This window comes from Ictalurus furcatus, chromosome 3 (assembly GCF_023375685.1).
Source record: "Ictalurus furcatus strain D&B chromosome 3, Billie_1.0, whole genome shotgun sequence".
NCBI lineage: Eukaryota > Metazoa > Chordata > Actinopteri > Siluriformes > Ictaluridae > Ictalurus > Ictalurus furcatus.
The window spans coordinates 9549091-9575664 of NC_071257.1; the positions used below are offsets into that span (position 1 = coordinate 9549091).

Genomic DNA, 26574 nt, shown 5'->3' on the forward strand with positions numbered 1-26574 from the left:
TTACGGGAAGAACACGCAGCGGTTCTGGCAGCTGGGTAGTGTCGAGTGAATTACCCACCATCATTGCAGTTTGAAGCTTAGTTTTCTGTTATGGATACACAGATTTAAGTGATTGGTTTAATTATTGTGATCAGGTAATCAGTAGTTCGTGAATACAATTAAAACATACTCTTGACTTTGGTGAGCTTACCAATGTTAGCTTCTTTAACTGAAAAAAATATCGTCAGCGGAAGCAACTGGATCTTAAATTCCATCGTTGGAAGGTGGGTGGCGCGTTTGTTTACCTCATAACACCTGAGAAATGAGCGCGTATATTTACATGGTTTTGCAGTTCCATAAACATGGCGTCACTGTTGATAGTTTTATTAACCTCTGCCACAACGTATCATTGACTATTTCGGGAGATTGTATTGTTATAAAATGGTTTTAAATGGGGTCAGCCATGTCTCACATTTTGATAATGGTCCTCTGAGACGTCGTGTATTGTACTCCAGTCTGTAGATACGCTGTAATTAAATTCATTATAGATAGATAGATATAGACTTTATTGATGGGAAATTATGTTACAGTGACATAAGGAACAACAATACATTTTAAAGCAAAATGGCAGATCTACAAAAAAAAAGCACTGAATATTAAATAAAAATATGTAATAAAGGGGAAATAAAAACAGATATGCAAAATGGCAGATCTACAATAAAAACACTGAATATTAAATAAAAATATCTAATAAAGGAGCAATAAAAACAGATGTGCAAAATGGCAGTGAATAATATTGTGAAGTGATCTCTGTGATGGGGAAATTAGGACATGGGGAAATTAGGATGTGGGAAACGGGCTCAGACACACATAACCTCAAGTAAAACTTTTACTTTGCGGTTTTAAGCACACTAAATACACACACATAGCTATCTGCTCTCTCTTGGCGCTCATCACTGAAACGCAAACAGACTCATTAACGGAATTCGGTGCAGGTGTGCAATTCTTACCACTCAGCTTCCGGAAGCCCTCTATTCACCAAACTGGCGCTGGACCATGCACCTGCCTCCACATACCCCCACCGTTTGACTCAGGCCAGGTAGCTGTCCTGCCTGCCGCCGACGATGATAGCTATGTACTAATACCCCTGGGGGCATCTCTGTGTGGTGCTCTATGAGGTTATTGCGACTGGGGAGAGGTTAGAACACAGTTGAAAACCTCATTTGCAACTTGGCAACATCCGTGATTTGGGACGGTGAGAGGTGGTCTCCAAGAGGGACTGGGGTAGATTGGGTCTCTGACTTTAGATTCACCTCTGGTCCCAGCTCCTCTCTTTCTGGAATGACCGTTGCCAAAGCCACAGACACTGACTCTCTCTATGGCTTGAGGAGGTTGAGGTGATAAATTTGACGCACCCTGCCTCTATCCGTCCGCCCGACCTCGTAGTCAACATCCCCAATCTCAAAGGGTCCTTGCAACTTGGCAAGCAATTTCGAACTCGATGTGAGAAGTAAAATGAGCCCTTGATCTCCCTTGTGTGAATTCCTGGAGCAGAGTAGCCCTGTTATACAGCCAGGACTGATGTTCTTGTGCCTGAGGCAAATTCTCCTGGGTTATGTGACTTAAAGTGTGGAGTTTTGCTCTCAGTTCAAGAATGTATTGGATTTAATTCTTGCTGTTAGAACATCCGTTAGAGCGAACTTCCACATCATATTTTTGAGCATTTGCTTGACCAGCCCATCTGTTTGTGGATGGTAAATGCTGATACGAATAAATTTAATCCCCAACAGTTCATACCGTTCGCATGTTTGTGACATAACAGTAGTGCCCTGATCGGTAAGGATCTCTTTCAGGATCCCAACCTTGGAGATAACACAGAAGAGCGCATCCACTACACTACGTGCTGAGATGGAGCGGTTCAACACTGCATATATGGCCGACCTGCTGCGATATTGGCTGCCTTAGGTCTAGGTACTCCAACTGACTCCCGGCCAGGAGCTCTCGGGCTGCGAGCTGGGCTTCCCCTGCGAGGAGGTGTAGCAAACAGGTCACCCACTGTTATTTGGAACATATAGCACTCAAACAGCTCTAGGGATTCATCGGGATCATCCTGGGGCCCCATTTGTGTTAAGGTGGTGCCGTCATGCTCTGGGATACCTGTTGCTCAGACCATGCTCTTGATCATCTGCCTGTACTCTGCTTGAGCCTGCTTGAGCACTTCCAGGCACTGCTCCTTTAGCGCCTTGTGCCGGGTCTGGTGGAGGCCGGCGAGTGACTTAACAAGTTCGGCCAGCGGCGATGACTCCATGGCGGCGTCCTCTTCGATTTCTCCTGGGTTTCTGCACTTGGCTCACTCTCTTGCTCATTCTCTTTCACTATCTCACTATCTCACTATCACTATCACTATCACTATATATATATCTCTCTCTCTCTCTCTCTCTCTCTCTCTCTCTCTCTCTCTTTTTCGATGCTCGTATCGCCCCTCTTTATTCTCTTCGCTGAAACACAAAAGGACTCATTAGCAGAATTTGCTGCAGGTGTACAATCCTTATCACTCAGCTCCCCAGCTCCCCTCTCTATTAAAAAAACTGGTGCTGGACCATTCCCCTTCCTAAACAGATATATACAGGTGCAGCTCAAAAAATTAGAATATTGTGGAAAAGTAAAAAAAAATTCTGTAATTTCATTCAAAAAGTGGAACTTTTACATATTCTAGATTCATTACACATAAAGTGAAATATTTCAAGGCTTTTTTTTGTTTTAATCTTGATGATTGCGGCTTACATCTCATGGAAATCAAAAATCCAGTATCTCAAAAGATTACAATACAGAATTTATAATACAGAAATGTCGATCTCCTGAAAAGTATGTTAATTTATGTACTCGATACTTGGGTGGGGCTCCTTTTGCATGAATTACTGCATCAGTGCAGTGTGGCATGACGGCAATCAGCCTGTGGCACTGCTGAGGTGTTTGTTATGGAAACCAAGGTTGCTTTGATAGCGGCCTTCAGCTTGTCTGTATTGTTGGGTCTGGTGTCTCTCATAGATTCTCTATGGGGTTCAGGTCAGGTGAGTTGGCTGGCCAATCAAGCACAGTAATACCATGGTCAGAAAACCAGTTACTAGCAGTTTTGGCATTGTGGGCAGGTGCAGAGTCCTGCTGGAAAAGGAAATCAGCATCTCCATAAAGCTTGTCAGCAGATAGAAGCGAGAAGTGCTCTAAAATCTCCTGATAGACACTGCATCGACTCTCGACTTGAGAAAACACAGTGGACTAACACCAGCAAATGATATGGCACCCCAAGTCATCACTGACTGTGGAAACTTCACACTGGACTTCAAGCAACTTGAATTCTGTGCCTCTCCACTCTTCCTCCAGACTCTGGGACTTTTTTTTTTTTACAAATAAAATGGAAAATGTACTTTCATCTTCCCCATGATTGTGGTTGTGTGTACTGAACCAGACTGAGCGATTAAAGGCTCAGGAAACCTTTGCAGGTGTTTTGAGTTAGTTAGCTGATTAGAGCTCTTCTCAGATTGACATTTCTGTATTATAAATACTTTATTCTAATATTTTGAGATACTGGAGTTTTGAAAAAAAAAAAAAAGAAAATGATTTCCTAAAACGTTCTTTATGGCAGTGGAGCTGGATGGGTCTGTTGGGAAATGAGCTTTGCTGTCTTTGTAGTGTGTCATGAAGTGGGTGGGATGGATTGTCCATGATGGAGAACAGTTTGTTCAGTGGCCTCCTACTCCTCACCGACTCAAACATCTCCAGATTTTGTCGAATGATATTTTCAGCCTTGCAAATGAGTTGATTAATCCTGCTGGCATCTCTGACACTGCTGCTGCTCCCCCAGCAGACCACAGCATAATAGATTGCACTTGCGACCACAGACTGGTAGATCTCCAGCATCTTGGTGCATACATTGAAAGATCTGAGCTTCTTCAGAAAATAGAGTCTGCTCATCCCTTATGTACAGCATCAGTGTTGGTCCTCAGTCCAGTCTGCTGTTCAAGTGGACACCCAAGTAGTGCTCGACAATTCCAATCTCCTCACCCATGATGTTTATGGGCTTGGTTGCAGTTCTCATCCTAAAATCCACCCCATCTCCTTGGTCTTGTTTACATTTAGGAGCAGATGATTCCTGCTGCACCACTCCACAAAGTTATCCACCAGTTCCCTGTACTCTGACTCCTGCCCATATCTAATATACCCCACCACCACAAAGTCATCAAAGAACTTCAGCAGGTGGCATGATGGAAATCTGAGGTGTACAGAATGAACAGAATGGAGACAGGACAGTCCCCTGAGGTGCTCCTGTGTTACTAATATGGTTGTCAAAAGTTTCGGTACCAAGTCGGCACTAAAAAGAAAAAAGTTGACGGTACCAGGTTTTCATAAGTACCGGTAATACCGAGTACTGACACAGGTAGTCAGTCGGAAACTTTTCATGGGTGCACCGTGCAACAAGAAGACGTTGTCTGCGTCCGAAACCGCATACTTACCTACTATATAGTAGTCAAAATACATGCGGTTTGAGACGCAGCCATGGTGACCTGCAGAGCAGATCACAAAGAGAACACCATCAATAACTGAAAACCGATTTGCAAACAGTGTAACCAAAGTTTTGTGACGAAAGAAGGAAACACATCTAACCTAAGAAAGCACCTTAAAGACTGATACCCAGATTTATGTCAGTGTTTTTTTTTTTGTTACTTATTTATCTTAAATTATCATTGTTAATGTGCTTTTGTTGTGTAGGAGCTCGCAGACGCTCGTTTTCCGCTTTCAGTGCTGTTACGACTAAGTGTGCAAAAATTATGTTATGTGCGGCTACTTTAACCGTGCTTTCAGGAAGAGCGGCTGCTTAAACGCAGTATTTATTCAAGCAGGTGAGTTTCAAATTATGGTAGTAGTTAGATTATAAAATGTTGTCGAATAGTTTAATTCGAGTGTATTATTGCAAAAAAAAATCCTTGTTTTTGCTTACTTAATGTTAGCATATGCGAGTTTAACGATAATACGTTCAGGAGTCCTTATTAACCATTTAATGCTTTAACTTTTATTGGGGTAAAATACATGGGAGGGCATGATGGGGTTTATTCATTTTACACACCAGAGGCTTTTTGATGAGTGATATATCAGAAATTTATGTGTTAGAAAATAGTAGATGTGTGACTAGCACTGTTTGTCTTTAATATCAGTCAGTCAGTCAGAAAAACATTTCTACTCTTGTCTGGATAACTCTAGTAGCTTTAATAATGATATACTTGAAGTATACAGTATGGCATTTTCTAAAATATATTTTATATTGATATTTAACTTTATTAATAAAATAGTGTGTTGTTAAATTAGCATGTTTTTGTGTTTTGCTTTGGTACAGAAATTGGTACAGAGTACCGTGGAATTTTACTGGTATTGGTACTGACTACTGAAATTTTGGAACCGCGACAACCGTAGTTACTAACCACCACATAAGACAGGGAGCTCCCCAGACGCACAAACTGGGGCCTGTCTGACAGATAGTCAGCGATCCAGGAGACAGTAAACATGCACCCACCCTGAGCAGCTTCTCACTCAGTAGAAGTGGTTGGATTGTATCAAAGGTACTGGAAAAATAAAAAATCATGGTTCTCACAGTGCCATCCCTACAATCCAAATGACCGTGAGGGTGTGCAACAGGTAGATGACTGCATCATCCACTCCCACATGAGGCTGACCTGTGGTCCAAGGTGGGCCAGAACCAGTCTCTCCAGTACCTTCATGACGTGACATTTGGGCAACTGGTCTAAAGTCGTTGAGGCCGAATGGAGTGGGACTGATACGATCAGGGTGAAGTTTCTCCAACTGTCTCCTAATCTGACAGATTGTCACAGTCATGCGGGGAAGGTTGCTCATGCTTGTGGAGGTTGGAGTTGGGGGGGTTGTGATCAGGAGTGCTTGGCAAGGGGGAGTGGGGGCAAAGCAGGGGTTGATTTGGTGTCTGAGATGTAAAGACTGATCCATTGTAAGAAGTTTAATTAATTAATTGAATATCGATCGCGATTACGATTTTGACTGCCCACGATTACATGAACATGATCGACTGCGATACTGACGTTTAAAGGTCATCTTGGCACTACAGTCATTGTCGGGGACATTAAACGTCATCACGCCGAACAGGAAAAATCTTTGCAGATAAACTGGTTCAGGTATGCTGTGCACAATTCCCCCAAAAAATGTGGATGAAGAGTCATCCACAGAGTAAATCTGTATTATGGAAAATGTTTTTTAATCAAGTTTGGAAAAGTTATCGGAAGCTTGGTGATGGTGACGTTGAAGTCGAGCAGCCGTGGTGTAGTTTGTTTACAGCATACGGTTAGCTGTTTATTTCTGGCGATTGTATTTAGGCTTCATAAAATACAAACTTCATAAAAGTTGTGTTCATTTGTGAAAATTATCTTGATGGACAAAATGTGTTAGTATTGTAAACTTTTTTTGGTCACAGAGCACAAATCCTATTGGGTTTTTGTCGAGGGAACCAGTGTGATGCTAACTTCCGGGTTCCTGTACAAAATGATGTCATGCCTGCACCACTCTATTGGATGATTTGGCTGTGTCTCTCCTCCTGTAAACACTGTTATTGCCTTTTCTGCATAGGCAAACTTTAAACGAGCTTCGACATGCCTTTTCTTTAGTAATGGAGTTTTGCGGGGTGAGCGTGAGCAGTGGAGTGCATTGCCTATTATTTTCTCTGTGACTATGGTACTTGCTGCCTCCAAGTGTTTGAGGAGCTCTTTCTGAGTGGTCCTTGGCACTTTGGCTACTCTTCTAACTATTCTTCTGACTCCCTGGTCAGAAATTTTGTGAGGAGCTCGTATGCGTGGCTGGTTGATGACAGAGTGATGTTACTTCCACTTGCGGATAATGGCCCCAATGGTGCTTACTTTAAGATTCAGAAGTTTTGAAATACGTCTGTATCCGATTCCATACATATGTTTCTCAACAGTAAGGTTGCGAAGGTCTTGGGAGAACTCTTTGCTTTTACCCATCAGGAGATGTTTCTTCTGTGACACCTTGGTAATGAAAAGCCTTTTTATGTGCTAACCCAGCTGATATTAACCTCTTTTACCGGTAGCCAAAAAATGGCATTTTTGTCTGTTTTGGGGGTACCTGTGTTCAGCATTGATTTGTTTTGTGATATCACACACCACAGTAGTGGTTAATGGCTCATATGAAAGTAGACACTTAAGACTTTAAGAATTAGCAGTTATTTCAAGTATTTGTTCTTTTACCTAGCCTACCTGGGGCAATATATTCAGAATTTATTTTTTTTTAATTATAAAAAAAATTATTTACTTTTAACACAAATGTTATATCTTCACAGCAAATGTTGATATCAACCCCATTCCTGGTCTCAAAGATGCCCCAAGTACTTGTCCATGAACACCCAAAATATGAGGAAGTTATCTCTAACCACTAAAATTGTGTGTAAGGTTATCCAAACACAGGTAAAAACCTCTCCAAAATGGCATAAAACCTCTCTAAATGGCACAAAGCTTATACAAATGGCACAAAGCCTTTAAAAATTGCAGACTTCTAGAAATTGCAAACATTTTTTTAAGAAAAGGCACAAAATAACCTCTCCAAAAGGCACCAAACGTCTCCAAAAGGCACCAAACCTCTCCAAATGGCACAAAATGAAAACAAATGGCAGTAGCATGAAATTACACAATGTATAATTTCACACACACAAAAAAGTCTGAAACATACTTATAAAACATAATGTTTATTAAAAATTGTGCCAGAGCCCCAGGTGAATGAGCACTTGCTCTCCTAATGGCTGAAATGATAGACTCACGAGTGACCCCTCTCCTCTGAATTCTCTGGGTAGATGGAGCCCCTCAACTCAATCCACATAGTCTTCCTCCAAAAAAAAAAAAGGAGCCACTCGGAAATAACTGCTCCAGAATCTGTGATGCATTCATGTTTTATCGGGAACACGCCGCCGCTATAAGACGCCAATAAATCGCACGCTGAGCGAAAACCAGTGGAAAACTAGCGATCAGAAAAAACTGCCAAACATGCAAAAACCTGCTGTATAAAGTTTTGCAGGAAGACCGCTAGAGCGGAGCTGCCATTTCCTGATAGTTTCTCTGCACGGCCCTGTAGCGCTGTGCTGATTGGCCTGTACCTGCTGACACATATCTCAAGACGCATGCGTAAAATGTTTGGTTGTGCTGATTACGCGTTTGATTTTCTCAGCCTCTGAGTGGTCAATCATGTCGAGTTTGGGCTTGTTTGAAAGCTAGAAGTATCTACAATTGGTCCAAGTGGGTGTCAATCAAGTTAGACTGCCCGATTATAATTTAGGAGGTGGGTTGTTCAGCATAGCCAAAGCAGATTAGTTTGTTTTTTTTTAGATGGTGTCTCAGGTCAGTTTATGGCTAATTACTAATTTCCAGAGGGGTGGGATACCAAAACACTTAATGCATTTTGAAGAGGACATTTGTGACTAAATATGGAACTTTGCATTTGTTTTCTTCAATAAAGCTGATGGACTTTATACCGATGGAAATGTGCATGATTTACAAAACCGCAAACGAACTGGATTTTCATCTATGTAGGTAATGTAAGGTAGTAAACGTTAATACAAGTCCAATCTTTGGTTTAAATGTTATAATTTTATTGTGGCAGTTGTATACGGTGTTTTACTATCAAAAAGCTTTAGTCGTACTCTCCGATTTATCTGTCTCAATGTTTTCGTGGAGAGGTGTGAATTGTTTGCCCAGCAGGGAGCTCAAACTCCGCCCCTTTCCCATCCCCCTGCTCACCAGCAGTTAAGCACACAGACATAAAACTGCACACACAGAAAGCCACAAGTGTTCTGACTAATCTTGTACCAGAACTGCGGCGATACAGTAATTCATTTGTTTATACTAATTGAAAATGTCCGATAAGTCGTTTTCCATTCCGCCGGCGGAATGAACACTAGTGTCGGGGCGAAAGGGGCTAATTTGTACAGACAGGAGGTATAATTACTTTCTAACTACTTACATATATCAGCTGGTTCCTTGCCTTACCTTGCCTTGGAGAACTGCTTTTTCTTAGCGTGTTCAATACTTTTTTCCTGTCATTCCACTTTATTACACACAACTTTATTTATGGACTTTTATGTTGTGAATTGTTTATATTTCCGAATTTCTTGAGTTAATACTGGTGTCTGGTGAAAATGTCATGTGAATAACCTCACTCAAAATATATTCACTGATAAACAATTTTTCCGTGTTCAATAATTATTTCCCCCACTATAGATATATGGCGAGTTCAAATCCCATCCGTTAGAGACTATACTTTCTACTCTTTTAGACATAAGACACCAGACACATTCTAGAATATGTTTTGAGAGCATCAGAACACTTCCTGCTGTACTATCTGATCATAACCCGCTGTTGACAATGTTTACTTACTGCTGACATGAAAGATCTCCCAGATGGCAATTTAATATATCTCTTTTAGAAGATACCAGGTTTTTAACAGACTTTAGAAGGAAGTTGAAAGATTTTCTAAATATAAACCTTAATATTGTGGACAATCACATGATGGTTTGGATTGTTATAAAAGGCTATATTCGAGATTTCGTTATCTCTTTTTCATCCTCTTTAAATAAAATCGGGAAGTCATAAATTGAGGAACTAGAACAAATTAGTCTCTCCCAAGAGATAGCGTTGAAATACTCAGGATCTGTTGAAAATGTATTGAAGATCTCCAGATCCAAGCTAAATTATCTGCTTAGAAGGAAAGCTGAATTTATTCTGCATAGAGTTTGACAGAATTATTGCCATAAAAGTCCAAGACCTAGCAAGTTACTGGCATTACAACTTAGACGGGGCAAATCCAGGGCTATTATCGACACCGTTCATTCTCCTACAAAAGGCCTAGTAACCAATCCTAGAGAAATTAATAAGCCCTTTGCAGATCTTTTTAAGGATCTTTATAAGCCAAAGGACAGCATGGACATGGTTGAGTGTCATAAATTTTTACATGACATAGATCTACCACAATTAACGCTAAGTGAATCAGAGTAAATGAGCCATCCTATAACACTCGAAGAACTGTATACAGCATTATAAAAGGTAAAGAAGGGTAAAGTAGATGGGCCAGATGGGATCCCACCAGAATTAATCCTACATTTAATTAATCCTGCATGGGACATACTAGGACCAATTATGCACACCGTGATAAATACAGCAATTGTAAAGGGAAAACTTGAAAAACAAATGTATACGACTCTAATTTCTTTAATACCAAAAAAGACGGACCATACAATATGCTCAAATTTTAGACCAATTTCGTTGATAAATTCAGATTTATGCCAGGGTTTTAGCCCTACGTCTTGAAAAACATATCTGTAATTTAATTCATAGTGACCAATCTGGCTTTATTCCACATCGTTAGCTGCAGACAATGTACTCCATTTGCTACATGTAATCAGCGACTGCAAAGATAAAAATATCCCTTGTGCAGTTTTATCCTTAGACACAGACAAAGCCTTTGACAGATTAAATTGGGATTATTTATGCTGGGTGCTAGAAAAATTTGGGTTTGATGAGAAATTCATTAAAATGGTTAGAATTATTTATGATAATCCATTAGCAATCATAGCAACAAATGGCTTACACTCACAACCTTTTTATATTCTGAGAGGAACAAGGCAAGGATGCCCCCTTTCACCAATGTTATTTGCACCCTCCCTCGAACCTTTAGCACAAAAAATAAGACAGGAACAGATTTGTTCCATTTCAATAAAGGGTACCCAAAATGCAATATCTCTTTACGCAGATAACATTTTATTGTGTTTTACTGTATTATCTGGCTACAGGTCAATTGGTCTAAATCATCTCTTGTACAAATCAAATATCCTACCTGGGGATTAATATACAATCTTCTCTAAAAGGTATTGTGTATATATAAACTATGAGAAAATCTTTCAAAAGTTAAAAAAAGACATTGATGGATGGAGGACACTTCCTGCTTTGCTACAATCCAGAGTCTTGACTGTGAAAATCAATATATTACCTCGGGTAAATTTTCTCAGTGCCATGATCCCATTGCCACCCCTCTCAAAATGGTGGAAAAGACCCGATTCTTTAATCTGCACCTTCCTTTGGAATGGAAAACAACCCAAGTTAAAATTGGCCGTGCTGCAACGCACTAAAATGGAGGGAGGTCTTTCCCTTCCTAATTTTGAGTTATAACACGAGGCATTTCAACTACGTACAGCCAAGACATGGTTTGAGTCTTTGGTTTCACCTTGTAAAGAAATAGAAGAAGCAATTGTCAGACCAATTAGAGTTCAGGCTATACTTTTTTCCTGTACTTTCTGTGAAGCATTGTGAATAATATTTGGTCCTATTGTGACATACACCATCAGCACTTTCAGAGCAGTGGAGAAACTGTTAGGTTACAACAACAAATGGCACCTACAGACTCCTTTATGGGGCAACAGGAATATTAAATGTGGTTCTGAACCATTGACATCAGAACAGTGGTCAAATCGGGGAATAAGGACTCTTGCTGATATGTGGGATGATAATGGTATGCTCTGTTTACAAAATAGTGTTGCAACTTAGAATGTCCCTGTGTCATCCTTCTTTTTGTTCCTGCAGTTTCGCTCAGCCCTCAGAGCATATGGAGTCCCATAGGTGTCACTATTTCCCCTCGCGCAAAGCACTGGAGCTCGCAGCGCGCGCTAAAAAACCTGGAAGTGTGCACTCGCACTTCAGGTTTCGGCGCGGGCTGCAAGGTCCAGCTCTTTACGCAAGGGGAAATCGTGACAATGGGGAACAGCTCTCGAAGTGCACCTAGTCTACAGCTGGTTCTTTAATCCCTCACAACAGATAGTGTCAGCTATCTATCCTTACTTTCTTGAAGTTAAACAAAAGTGACTACCACTGTGCACAATCTGGGAAAAGGAGATATCTGTAGATCAAATTGATTGGGAGAGGGTATGGAGTAATATTTTCTGTGCGTCAAAAAACACCAATGAATTCATTTTAAGTTCTGCCACATGTTATACTGGACACCAAAGAAGCATTTTCGCATTAAACTATCTCCAACTCCCCACTGTGTTTGTCCTTATTAAGAAGTGGGAACATTTATGCATATGGTGTGGGAATGTGAGAAGGTTTTCATCTACATTGTCTGATATAATAGGAAAACAACTCCCAATGCTACCAGCTGCTCTATTTCTTAATGACGATTCAAGTTTAGGTTTAACAGAGAGACAAAGGAAGATTTCGCTAGCAGGTCTAACATCTTCCAAAAGATAATTGCATAAAGATAGCTTCCTTCTCATATTCTATCTGTGCGACACTGGTTACTTCAGTTTCGTGACATAAAAATGCTAGAACTTACAACAGCCAGAATAAATATGGCCAGAGCTTCAACTCTTGAGTCATGGAAAGCTACTGCAGATGAACTGACAGAAAGGCTTCAAGATGGTAGAAATTGGATATAATTTGAACTTGTGCACCTCTGTTATTTGTATTTACTTTACTTACCCTAAGGTTTACATGCTGCAATCTGCATGGGTTTTTTTTCTTTTCTTCTGTTTTTACAATTATTCTCTATGGCATACTTTCATGTAACCTTTCAAGCTTCTTATTTTATTAATTTATACATGTATTTATTTTTCTTTTCAAGATTTACCCATTGTGAGAAATTTAAGGAATTTGTTGTGGTTGTAATTTTTGTAAGGATCACTGTCTCTGTGAGACCTCTTGTTTCTGCTCAGATCTCAGCATGTCTAGCAGACATCTCATCATGGATGGCATCTCATCAGCTGAAACTTCATCCCTGTAAAACTGAACTACTGTTCATTTCAGGATCTTGTGATCTCCCTGGACAACTCTCTGATCCCACCTTCGGTTACTGCACACAACCTTGGGATAACCATGGACAGTCAAGTGACAATTTTCCTTTCACATTGCTAATCTGACATGCTCATGTCAATTTCTCTTTTACAACCCCCACCATGCTGCACCGTTGGTATGTTGTTTTTTTGTAAGACGCATGCCTTTTTTAATTATGTAATTTTTATACCTTTTGGAATTGGTCTCATCAGACCATATTTTACCAAATGGTTTGGGTGATATAGTCGAGCTTGGATGTTTGGGTTTTTTGTGTGCGAAAGGGCTTCCATCTATCCACCCTACCCCATAGCCCAGATGTGTAGAATATGAGAGATTGTTATCACATGCATCTCCTGATCAATACCTTTCAACAAGTGAGCTATCATGCACAGTTTGTACTCTCTTTGCAGACCATGGCGTCAGCAGTTGGATGAATCGAAGTAGATGTGAAGAGAATTCTATAGACACAGCTGAGCTTTCTTTGGCGTTAATCAGAATAATTTCATTGTTGACAGCTGTATGATAATTATTTTTGAAAATTAGATTGAATGTGATTGGTTCATTCTGAACACAGCCACATCCCCAATTATATAAAAGGGTATGCACCCTTATGCAACCAGGTTGTTGTAAAAAAAAAAAATTCCCTATTTTTCTTTAAAAGGTTTCTGATTGTTTTTCACTTAATATTTATACATTGTAATTTCACATTGAGGGTGCAATTTCACATTGAGACATTATTAATCTTGGTTTAATTTTTTTACATCACAAAAACCTGTGTTACGACCTAGTCTAGGTTGAGCCACACAGAGTAATCAGCTCACGGTTCAAAGGGAAAGACCTCTAAATAAGGGAAGCCAGGAACGACAGACACGAACAGAATTCAATTAAGTTTTGGTATATTGTACAAATTGGCAAGTATATATACAACTGTACTAGAACACCAGGCGTATCTTCAGGGTGGGCCAAGGCCAAAATAATAAACAAAAGAACTCTTGGTTTAGAGAGCTTTTTTACCTAAAAGAAAACCAACAAAAAATACAAATGTACTTCCCTGTCTCTCTTATCCAAAAACAGAGACAAAAAGAACCCCACTCCCAAAAGAAATGGCAGCCACACCCCTACTGTCAGTAAACCGAGTGAAACATATATACAGTGTACAGGGATAACCAAACTCGGTCATAAACGGGCAAAAGTCAGAACCAGAGCAGTAGTCAGAACCAAGAATACTATAATCACAAGGGCAAGCAACATGAACCAAACACAATCTCCTGACACCAAATCACAGGGAACCACTTCCAACATCCTTTCTTTCTCTGCTTCTCCCTCTCTTTTCCTCTTCCTCTTTAAATATGGTCACCTTTTAGTGATGTCATCATCGGAAGCAGGAGCAAGGCAGTCTAGGGCAGGATGGAAACTGGGAGGGAGTTCTGCACACAAAACAATACACACAAATAAAGACCCAACTTCCCATCCCAAAGATTAGCGGATTGTAACACCTGCCATTTTAACAGATGTGTGTAGACATCGTATATAATCCAGATTAACAGCCATTAACCCTGATCCTCAAACCACCATTTTACTTGTATCTCCCAAATATCAGTAATACTGCATTTTATACAGTATGGTGATCTGCGTCATCGTACCGCATTGATGCATTTTAATAGTTTGCTCCTGTATTGAAAAGGCATCTAACATATGCTGCTTGTCAGGTTGTGTCCTTAAAGTTTGTCAGTCTGTAGATGTAAAGGAAAATTTTAATTGTAACAGATCAACTTCTGCCATATGAATACTGTTTGTTCTGCTGTTTATACCTAGTTTTGTTTCCATTGCAGATTTTAATTATTGTGGAAGTTGCAAGGGATGGACAATCTTGAGGGAAAAGCTACCGAAAGGATTCTACTAGAACCATACAATTACCTGCTGCAGCTGCCAGGTAAACCATTTTTACACTTTTTCTATCAGACAGCATGATACTGAACAATACAATAGACCTCATGGGTTGGTAACCAGTAGTCAGCTAATCTATTTATTACTCATTACTCATTTAAGCATCTAATCCATTATTAATGTACTCCTTGAAATTCACAGTGCAAACAAGCATGCCAGTACTGCAACTTAAGATAACTGTGCTGCCTTTCTAGCTACCCAGTGCTTTTTCAAAATGGCAAATGCATTTGACCAATCAATTGTCTGCGCTATTTGCTAGCTCTGTGCATGTGTATGTGCAGAATATAAATCCCCCTATAGAGTGTTAAATTTCTTAATGTTTTATGGTAAACTTTTTAATAAGAATATTTAGAATTAACATGAAAAAAACATGTATCCTGAATGTTTAAATAATTAAAGTTATTATTATATGTTTCGGAAATGTTAACTGTGTTTGTGTGTGTGTGTGTGTGTGTGTGTGTATACATACATCAAAGTTATTCAACTCCCATTGCAAATCAGGCTATTGTCAAAATGTACAAACTTTCAGCTGTTTGCAATGAACAAATCAAACAAAAGCAATTGAAATAGTTCAACACAAAGAATGCTTCAATTGGTTTCCCCAAATTGAACTGAAAATGCATCTTATAATGACTTCTCCAATCTCAGAATTATGTACCAACTGGGTCTGTGTGAAAATGTATTTGACCTTGTAGTTACTATTTCCCCAAATCTATGAAACTGCATTCATAATAGGGTTCAGCTGGACTAGATACAACCAGGTCTGATTACTGCAAACTCTGTTGAATCAAATCAACACTCAAATAGAACTTTTTCAACAGCATGAAGTTGATTAAAAGGTCTTACCCAGTAAAATATTATGCCAAAATTGAAAGAAATTCCAGAACTTTTGAGGAAGAAGGTGATTGAAATACATCAGTCTGGGAAGGGTTCCAAAGCTATTTAAAAGGCTCTGGGACTCCAAAGAACCACAGTGAGAGCTATTGGCTCCAAATGGAAATAACTCAGCACAGTCGTGAACCTTCCCAGAAGTGACTGACCTTCCAAAATTCCTCCAAGAGCACAGCAAATACTCATCCAGATAGTCACAAAAGAGCCATGGACAACATCAAATGACTCTCTTGCTTCAATAAAGGTCACTGTTCATGACTCCACTATCAGAAAGACACTGGGCAAAAATGGCATCCATGGAAGAATGATGAGGTGAAAACCACTGCTAACCCAGAAGAACATTAAGGCTTGTCAGAATTTTGCCAAAACACACCTTGATGATCCTCAAACCATTTGGGAGAATGTTCTGTGGATTGATGAGTCGAAAATGGAACTGTTTGGAAGACAGTGGTCCCGTTACATCTGGTGTAAACCAAACACCGAATTCCATAAAAGAACATCATACTTACGGTCAAGCATGGTGGTGAAAGTGTGATGGTGTGGGGATGCTTTGCTGCTTCAGGGTCAGGGCAACTTCCAATAATTGAAGGAAACATGAATTCTGCTCCCTACCATAAAATCCTAAAGGAGAATATCCGGTCTTCAGTCCGTAAATTGAAACTCAAGTGCAACTGGATTATGCAGCAAGACAATGATCCAAAGCATAGGAGTAAGTCCTAGTCCTAGAAGTAATTGAAGGACTGATCTCCAGTTATCGGAAGCATTTCACATTAAACATCAGTAAGTAAATATCAGTAAGTGAAAACTGAAATTGTGATGTGATGTACAGTATCTCACAAAAGTGAGTACACCCCTCACATTTTTGTAAATATTTGATTATATCTTTTAATGTTACAACAATGAAGAAATGACACTTTGCTACAATGTAAAGTAGTGAATGTACAGCTTCTATAACAGTGTAAATTTGCTGTCCCCTCAAAATAACTCAACACACAGCCATTAATGTCTAAACCACTGGCAACAAAAGTGAGTACACCCCTAAGTGAAAATGTCCAAATTGGGCCCAAAGTGTCAATATTTTGTGTGGCCACCATTATTTTCCAGCACTGCCTTAACCCTCTTGGGCATGGAGTTCACCAGAGCGTCACAGGTTGCCACTGGAGTCCTCTTCCACTCCTCCATGACGACATCACGGAGCTGGTGGATGTTAGAGACCTTGTGCTCCTCTACCTTCCATTTGAGGATGCCCCACAGATGCTCAATAGGGTTTAGTCCATCACCTTCACCCTCAGCTTCTTTAGCAAGGCAGTGGTCGTCTTGGAGGTGTGTTTGGGGTCGTTATCATGCCGGAATACTGCCCTGTGGCCCAGTCTCGAAGGGGGGGGGGGATCATGCTCTGCTTCAGTATGTCACAGTACATGTTGGCATTCATGGTTCCCTCATTGAACTGTAGCTCCCCAGTGCTGGCAGCACTCATGCAGCCCCAAACCACGACACTCCCACCACCATGCTTGACTGTAGGCAAGACACACTTCTCTTTGTACTCCTCACCTGGTTGCTGCCACACACGCTTGACACTATCTGAACCAAATAAGTTTATCTTGGTCTCATCAGACCACAGGACATGGTTCCAGTGAGCCATGTCCTTAGTCTGCTTGTCTTCAGCAAACTGTTTGCGGGCTTTCTTGTGCATCATCTTTAAAAGAGGCTTCCTTCTGGAACGACAGCCATGCAGACCAATTTGATGCAGTGTGCGGTGTATGGTCTGAGCACTGACAGGCTGAGCCCACCACCCCTTCATCCTCTGCAGCAATGCTGCCAGCACTATTTCCCCAAAGCACTATTTCATACGTCTATTTCCCAAAGACAACCTCTGGATATGACACTGAGCATGTGCGCTCAACTTATTCGGTCGACCAATGGCGAGGCCTGTTGTGAGTGGAACCTGTCCTGTTAAACCGCTGTATGGTCTTGGCCACCATGCTGCAGCTCAGTGTCAGAGTCTTGTCAATCTTCTTATAGCCTAGGCCATCTTTATGTAGAGCAACAATTCTTTTTTTCAGATCCTCAGAGAGTTCTTTGCCATCCAGTGACCAGTATGAGGGAGTGTGAGAGCGATGACACCAAATTTAACACACCTGCTCCCCATTCACACCTGAGACCTTGTAACACTAACAAGTCACATGACACCAGGGAGGAAAAATGGCTAATTGGGCCCAAATTGGACTCACTTTTGTTGGGTGTACTCACTTTTGTTGCCAGCAGTTTAGACATTAATGGATGTGTGTTGAGTTAATTTGAGGGGACAGCTAATTTACACTGTTACACAAGCTGTACACGCACTACTTTACATTGTAGCAAAGTGTCATTTCTTCACTATTGTCACATGAAAAGGTATAATCAAATATTTACAAAAATGTGAGGGGTGTACACACTTTTGTGAGATACTGTATATTTATCTTTTCATCTCAAACCCAAATGTCTGTTGTGTATAGCAAAAACAAAGATATTGGCCTTGCTGTTCCAGCACTTTCGAAGGGGATTATGTTTGTGTTAACATGGTTTTTGAAGAGAACTTATGACAGCAACTTACCCCACAAGTCCCGCTGATTAGTCACTGCTCCTCAGTAGAAATGGGTGATTTCATAACATTATATAAAACTTTGTATTCATCATTATAATTTAGCACCAACAACCTAAATTTGAGACTTCAGTCTTTGTGTGTTTTTCACCATTTTGATTTCTTTATTTTTGGCCAAATAATATTGTTTTGAGAACGGCAATACTACACCTAGTATTGGTATCAAAGCCTATCAAAGTTTGGTATTCTGATAATCCTAGTTACTGTAACAGACACATGGCAGTGAAAATTTAACAAAAAGGAAGCTTATAGTATTGTTGGGGTACTGTACCACAGTGTAATGTAGCAGTGGAAAAGTGATAATTTAACGCTATACATACACAAGCACAAAACAATCAAACGATAAAAATTTCAGTATTATATCAGCTAGAACGGATTACCAATATTGAAAAGGAAATATTGATTTTGGTTTATGCTTATGACTAATTAAATACCTAGAGAAATTGGTTCTGTCTGTTTATTTGGCAGAAACTTTGCTTTATTTTATTATAGTGTCTTTTCCCAGGATTCTCCATTTTTGTGTGTGTGTGTTAAATCTTGATGTTTGAGTTGAGAAAGAACGTGACTTGGGGAGTTACCAAATGTCCCATCCATAATGCCTTCATAATATACAGTACAGTATATGGGCTGGTGAAATGCCTGGGGCTTGTTGGTGTTCTGTCCTACATAATAGGATAGAGCGTGATCAAATAGTGTGATAAGGAAATTTCAGCCCCATATTCAAGGCTTAAGTCAAAGAATTGCCAAACACAGTTAGGGAGTTGGACTAACTTGAAGATTGCAGACTTGCACAAAATTTAAGGACATTATTGTAAGTACATAAATGAAACTGGATCTGAAGCACAATGGCACAGTCAAAGATCAGCTGTTCAGCCACCAATTCCATTCGTTTGCTGCACAAGTTGTTACACAGCCAATAACAAACTGAAAGGGCATTGTTTTCACAATGGATAACACGTGGAAATTGTATAAGTTACTTTCATTAATGTAATGTGTTCTTACTAAATTCCCAGGGAAACAAGTCCGAACTAAACTGTCCCAAGCTTTCAATCACTGGCTCAATGTACCTGAGGATAAACTTCAGGTAAGAGCATGTTTATCTTAAAATAATAATAATGCTGTGTTTTTAGAGATATTAGTATATGAATTTAAAAAAGCAGAAAAAAGGTGTTATTTTATTTAAGTAACATTTTCTAGTGTTCTCCATCTTTGTGTGTGATGTTATGACTTGATATTTATTATGATGTATATTGCAGTGCTCTCTGCAGATTAATTAAAACGCTGTCCTTATCAAAGGAAAATACAACAAGGAAAAACTTCTAATACATAATAAGAAAACCTTGGGAGAATCTGAAGACTGGAGTAGTAAAAAACTTATTCTGGTATTGGGTGTAGACTCTTTTAGGATTTGAGGTGCTTTTGTTGTTGTTGTTTTGTCTACTTCCATCTGATCATTTTGAACTGCAATATCATGATTAATTACAGGTATATGAAAGTTGACCACAATTGCTTTCACTGAACCTGCAAACTAATGACATCAGCTTGATACTGTTTCAGTTTATGCTCATTTCTAATAAATCAGACATTTCCTCTTCTATAGTTATTGTATTCACGTCTAAATAGAAATATAGCTAGTATCCAAATGTCATTTCTGTAGGACCATGGTGCAACACATAACAGTATAGTAGTACAGTACACAAGTCTACATAAAGTGCAAATACACAACAGTGTGAGGTGGGTGCAAGACAATAAGTACACATAACAAAACACACCGAATAATAAATACACAGAACAGTGAATACACAACAATACAATAGATACACAGTGCAGTGACAACAGAACAGTGTTCTGTGGGAAACCTAATGCAAGAATGGGCCGCAATGAATGTATCAGCAATACTGGCAGCAATGGTAACAGCAAACAGCATAAAAAGAAAGTGTCTAATGCATCATTGTAAAGTGTGGTGGGCAGTAGTATTGAGTCATACTGGCTTAGGGCTTTGACTACCCCAGGTGAACGTTGAGGGGCAGCAAAGTGTTGAGTAATCTGACTGCTTCAGGGAAGAAACTGTGCCTGGTGGTGGTGGCATGGATACTCCTGTACCTTCTGCCAGATGGCAGGAGCATGAAGAGTCTCTGTGAAGGGTGGGAGGGCTAGTCAGGATGCTCTCTATCATCCCTCTGTAGAAGGTAGTGAGGATGGGAGGGGGAGGTTGGGTCTCTTCAGACTCCATAGGAAATGGAGGCGCTGCTGGCCTTCTTGGCTAGGTAGGTGGTGTTGAGTGTCCAGGAGTGGTCATGTGCGTACAAGGGGCCACATGACCTCAAAAAAAAATTTGCTAAAAAGAGGCTAATGCCTCTTAATTAAACTGTAGCGGTCTGATTCACAGCAGTTTCAAAGCACATGTAGCTCCTTAAGATTCTCACCCTGAACTAACAGACACCAAAAAAGGTGCAACATTTAGACTACGGCACCAGCACCATAAAACAAACAAGGGGAATTACATAAAGATAATTATCACAAGAACTACAGAACTTTTGAATTAAAATCTTTGGCATTGGTCTTCTGTCTTTTTTCATTTTCAGTCGCTTTTCAGAGGTATGACTATTAAAAGACTTAAAATAAGGTCGACAACATTATCAGTGTTGGCCATGTTGTACTAAAATGCAGCTAAGCTTTTAGCTGAAGAAAATAGTGACTGCTAGCTTGCAGTCAGTAGACTTCTAAACAACTAAACAACAGAAATTAACACAAATAATTAAACAGAACTTTCCCTCTTTTCCCCCTCGCTTTTAAATCGTTTATGAATGACTGCCCATTTTAATTTCGCAATTCAGGGGGCAGCAATTGCTTGAATGGTGATTTATTATTATTCTTAATGAAAAACACAACAACAACAAAACTGTACAATGACCAACTCACTTATATTAAACATAGAACTTTTGAAATAAAATTTTTCACCATCATCTTGTCAGTCAGCTCACCTCACTCTTGTTGCATAATAAATTAAATCTGATCTGTGCTGTGATTCTGACTCATTCGGCTCATGCTGAATTGAACAGATGTGTTAAGTTTTTAATTGTAGTGTCCGTTCTGAACTAAACGGACAAAACTGAACTAAAAGAATTTTACTACTACAAAAAAGCAAAAAGACAGTGGGGGCGGTGACGCAGTGTTCAAGTGATGCAGCGGAACACCGTATAACACCGGGAACACCTATCGCAGCAAGCCTAATGCACTGTCAAATAAACGTTGAGGGGTTTTTTCCCCATGCAGAACCCATGCACTCCCATTCGCCCCCACAGATGGACTACGTATAAAAAAAAAAATTCTTGTTGTGCATGAAAATCCCAGGAGATCACTACTTATAGCATTGCACTGCTGCCACACGATTGGCTAATTAGATCATTACATGAATGAGCAGGTGTACAGGTGTTCCTAATAAAGTGCTTGGTAAATATATGTCTTCAATTATGTGACTGTGATGATCTACTATTTGTACTTCTTACTTGAGGTCAGCTTAGAACAACTTGCAACTTAATTCATCTTTAATATTTTTTTTTTGTTTTATTAAGTTTAAGCTGCAGTATCGCACGTTTTTAGTTAAAAATGAACAAAGATCAATTATTGAGCAAGTACATAAAAAATCAGTGTTCAAAACTGTTACCATACCTTACCCCGATTCGCAACGATAAGGTTAAAATAATGATTTACATCAGCCGTGGTTAGACACAGCACCTGGTCAGCACATCTTGAAGGGAGGCATCACTGTCACAGGCGGTTGGTGTTGTCTTGTAGTTGCTGATGGCCTGAATGCCCTGCCACATGAGCCACATGTAACTGCTATCTGTGAAGTGACTGGATTTTCTGGGCGTGTGCATGCTTTGCTTCTCAGATGGCTCGGGACAGTTTGGCTCTCGCTGTTCATTAGGGCCGCCTTGTCATCTGCCCTGAAGGCAGAGTCTCGGGTCCTCAGCAGTGCACACACTTCCTCAGTCATCCACGGCTTCTGGTTGGAGTGTGTGGTGATGGTCTTGGAGACAGTGACATCATCAATGCACTTGCTGATGCAGCTGGTCACTGATGCCATGTATTCCTCCATGTTGGTGGAGTCGCTGTTGGTTGCAGCCTCCCATGTGCTAAAACAGTCTTGAAGAGCAGAGATGGCCAGGTTTTCCACCTGCTTCAAAACTGGTTTGGCGCATCTGACAAGCGGTCTGTATGCTGGGATTAGCATAAAGGGATATGGTCTGAGTAGCAGAGGTGGGGACGGGGTTCTGCCCAGTACACACCGGGGTTGTTTGTGTAAACAAGATCCAGCGTCTTTGCCCCTCTCGTTGAAAAGTCCACACGTTGGTGGAATTTAAGGAGCTCTTATTTGAGATTTGCATGGTTGAAATCTCTGGTGATGATAACAAGTCCATCAGGGTGTCTGTTCTGCAGTTTGCTAATAGCCCCATACAATTCACAGAGCGCCTCCTTAGCATTAGCGCTGGGGGGAATGTATATTCCGGTTATAAGAACAGTGGAGAATTCCCGTGGTAAATAAAATGGTCTGGATCTAACAGTCACAAACTCCACCAGCGATGAATAGTAACTAGAGACTAGCAACGAGTACTTGCACTATTCAGTGCTGATGTAAACACACAAGCCACGTCCACGAGCCTTACCACACAGAGTTTGAAACATCAGAATGAAGAAAATGTGTGATCTGTGACTTTAACTTTGGCATGGTTGTTGGTGCCAGAAGGGCTGGTATGAGTATTTCAGTGAGTGCTGATGTCTTGGGATTTTCACACACAGCAGGCTCTAGAGTTAACAAAAAATTAAAACTTGAGTGAGCATTGAGTGAAATGACTTGTTGATAAGAGCGGTTAAAGAAAAATGGCCAGATATCTGACCTACCAGGATGTACAGTATCTCACAAAAGTGAGTACACCCCTCACATTTTTGTAAATATTTGATTATAACTTTTCATGTGACAACACTGAAGAAATGATACTTTGCTACAATGTAAAGTAGTGAGTGTACAGCTTGTATAACAGTGTAAATTTGCTGTCCCCCTCAAAATAACTCAACACACAGCTATTAATGTCTAAACCGCTAGCAACAAAAGTGAGTACACCCCTAAGTGAAAATGTCCAAATTGGGCCCAAAGTGTCAATATTTTGTGTGGCCACCATTATTTTCCAGCACTGCCTTAACCCTCTTGGGCATGGAGTTCACCAGAGCGTCACAGGTTGCCACTGGAGTCCTCTTCCACTCCTACATGACGACATCACAGAGCTGGTGGATGTTAGAGACTTTGTGGTCCTCCACCTTCCGTTTGAGGATGCCCCACAGATGCTCAATAGGGTTTAGTCCATCACCTTCACCCTCAGCTTCTTTAGCAAGGCAGTGGTCGTCTTGGAGGTGTGTTTGGGGTCGTTATCATGATGGAATACTGCCCTGCTGCCCAGTCTCCGAAGGGAGGGGATCATGCTCTGCTTCAGTATGTCACAGTACATGTTGGCATTCATGGTTCCCTCGATGAACTGTAGCTCCCCAGTGCTGGCAGCACTCATGCAGCCCCAGACCATGACACTCCCACCACCATGCTTGACTGTAGGCAAGACACACTTGTCTTTGTACTCCTCACCTGGTTGCCACCACATACGCTTGACACCATCTGAACCAAATAAGTTTATCTTGGTGCAGAAAATCATGCAAAAATCAATGCAAAAAATCATGCAGATACAGGTCAAGAACTTCATGTTCACATCAAACATCAGAATGAAGAAAAAGTGTGATCTGTGGTTTTGATCGTGGCATGGATGTTAGTACTAGATGTACTGGCTGGTTTGAGTATTTCAGAAACTGCTGAGCTCCTGGGATTTTCATGCAGAACAGTCACTAGAGTTTACACAGAATGGTGCAAAAAACCAAAAGACATTGAGTGAGTGACAGTTCTGTGGGTGGAAACACCTTGTTGATAAAAGAAGTCAGAGGAAAATGGCCAGATTGGTTTGAACTGCCAGGAAGGATACAGTAACTCATATAATCACTCTTTCCCACCATGGTGAGCAGAAAAGCATCTCAGCATGCACATAATATTGAACCTTGAGGTGTGGATGTCCACAATAGCAGAAGACCACATCAGGTTTCACTTCTGTCGGCCAAGAACAAGAATCTGAGGCTATCATGGGCACAGGCTCATCAAAACTGGGTAGTTGAAGATTAGAAGAAGAAAAAAATCAATGAGTCTGTGCCCATGATAGCCTCATTCTTGTTCTTGGCTGACAGGAGTGAAACCTGATGTGGTCTTCTGCTGCTGTAGCCCATCCACCTCAAGGTTTGATGTGTTGTGCATTCCGTGATACTTTTCTGCATCAGTTGTAACAGTTGTGAAGAGGGCTTATTTGAGTTAGTATAGACTTCCTGTCAGCTCAAACCAGTCTGGTCATTCTCCTCTGATCTCTCTCATCAACAAGTTGTTTCAGTCTGCAGACCCTCTGCTCACAGGATTTTTTGTTATTGTTTTTTGCACCATTCTGTGTAAACTCTAGAGACGGCTGTATGTGAAAATCCCAGGAGATCAGCAGTTTCTGAAATGCTCAAACAAGCCCATCTGTTGCCAACAACCATACCACGGCTGAAGTCACAGAGATCACATTTTTTCCCATTCTCATGTTTGATGTGAACATTAACTGAAGCTCTTGACCTGTATCTGCATGATTTTATTCATTGGGCTGCTGCTACATGACTGGCTGATTGGATAATTGCATAAATGAGTAGGTGGTGTAGGTGTTTCTGTTAAAGTGACCAGTGAGTGCATATACAAGTGTTTAGATCAATCAGTATATGCATATTCACTTGAACATTAACTATACAGTTCCCTGTTTGAGGAGGAAATTATAAACCACTCATCACAACTAGGTGGCTAGCTTCTTGCTAAGAAAAGATTAACATGCAGGCATCCATGTCTCCCCCCCCTTCATCTGTTGAACGTACCGAGGTGGAAAATGACGTCATTCCAAACAGCTACATTTTGGCCACTATCCTTTCTTCTCTGAGCTAAATTTCCACTTTCCATATTCTTATATTTTATTTTATTTTATTTTATTTTATTATGTTTTCCCTTTGATATACCGGTCTCTGTCTGTTGTTTATTATTGGGTATTTGCAAAAGCCCTTTACAGTAGTGTTAAAAAAATATACACATGTACTTCTGTTTAAATCAGAGTAATCAAAGATGTCAGATTGATGAAGCAAAGTCCTAGTTTATGTCTCTCTTGTCTTGCAGGTAATCATTGAGGTAACAGAAATGTTGCACAATGCCAGTCTCTTAATCGATGACATCGAGGACAGCTCCAAGTTGCGGCGTGGTTTCCCTGTAGCTCACAGCATCTATGGCGTGCCATCCGTTATAAACTCTGCAAACTATGTCTACTTCCTGGGCCTAGAGAAGGTGCTGACGCTGGAACACCCTGAGGCTGTGCACGTGTTCACTTGCCAGCTCCTGGAGCTGCACCGTGGGCAGGGCCTGGATATCCATTGGCGTGACACCTACACTTGCCCAAGTGAAGCAGAGTACTGTGGAATGGTACTGCGTAAGACTGGCGGATTATTCGGCCTAGCAGTGGGCCTCATGCAGCTCTTCTCAGAATGGCGCTGTGACCTGAAGCCTCTACTAGACACACTCGGGCTCTTGTTCCAGATACGTGACGACTATGCCAATCTCTGCTCACGTGAATATGGTGCAAACAAGAGCTTCTGTGAAGACCTGACAGAGGGCAAATTCTCCTTTCCCACCATTCACGCCATCCGTACACAGCTCCATAGCACACAGGTGCAGAACATCCTACGTCAGCGCACTGAAGATGAAGATGTTAAGCGTTACTGTGTGGATTATTTGGAGAAGGTGGGCTCCTTTGCGTACACCAGGCAGAAGTTGCATGAGCTAGAGAAAGAGGCATACAGGCTGATTGCAGAATTAGGGGGGAACCCAGAGCTGGAGGGACTTATAGAACATCTCAGCCACATTTACAAGGAATGAGAGGAAGCATCTTCTTCTAATCACAGTTTTCAGATAAATACTCTCCAAAGAAGAGATCTGTGTCACTCCTGAATTTCTTATCCCTCTCTGTGGACTCCTCTCCCTTCATTTGTCTCTGTTACCCCATGTTCATTTTGGCAAAAGTGAGATTAAATGGTTTTCAATATTGCATTTCTTTCCCC

General features: G+C 40.6%; 1 protein-coding gene across 2 annotated transcripts; it reads left to right on the forward strand.

Moving 5' to 3' along the window:
• Positions 1-2: 2 nt before the first annotated feature.
• ggps1 (geranylgeranyl diphosphate synthase 1) lies at positions 3-26561 on the forward strand. Of its 2 annotated transcripts, XM_053620695.1 has the most exons (4): positions 3-263; positions 14711-14811; positions 19371-19441; positions 25640-26561. In XM_053620695.1, exons 2-4 carry the CDS (start codon positions 14739-14741, stop codon positions 26390-26392), a joined length of 897 nt encoding a protein of 298 aa, XP_053476670.1. In that variant the 5' UTR covers positions 3-263; positions 14711-14738; the 3' UTR covers positions 26393-26561. The 2 variants fall into 2 exon arrangements, with proteins under 2 accessions (XP_053476670.1, XP_053476671.1); XM_053620696.1 differs by lacking the exons at positions 3-263; positions 19371-19441 and adding an exon at positions 12349-13014.
• The last annotated feature ends 13 nt before the right edge of the window (positions 26562-26574 follow it).

Coding starts and splice junctions, on each gene's coding strand:
- ggps1 (XM_053620695.1), top strand. CDS start 14,739: ATGGACAATCTTGAGGGAAAAGCTACCGAAAGGATTCTACTAGAACCA. Junction 14,812..19,370: donor TTACCTGCTGCAGCTGCCAG/GTAAACCATTTT, acceptor CTAAATTCCCAG/GGAAACAAGTCCGAACTAAA. Junction 19,442..25,639: donor TACCTGAGGATAAACTTCAG/GTAAGAGCATGT, acceptor CTTGTCTTGCAG/GTAATCATTGAGGTAACAGA.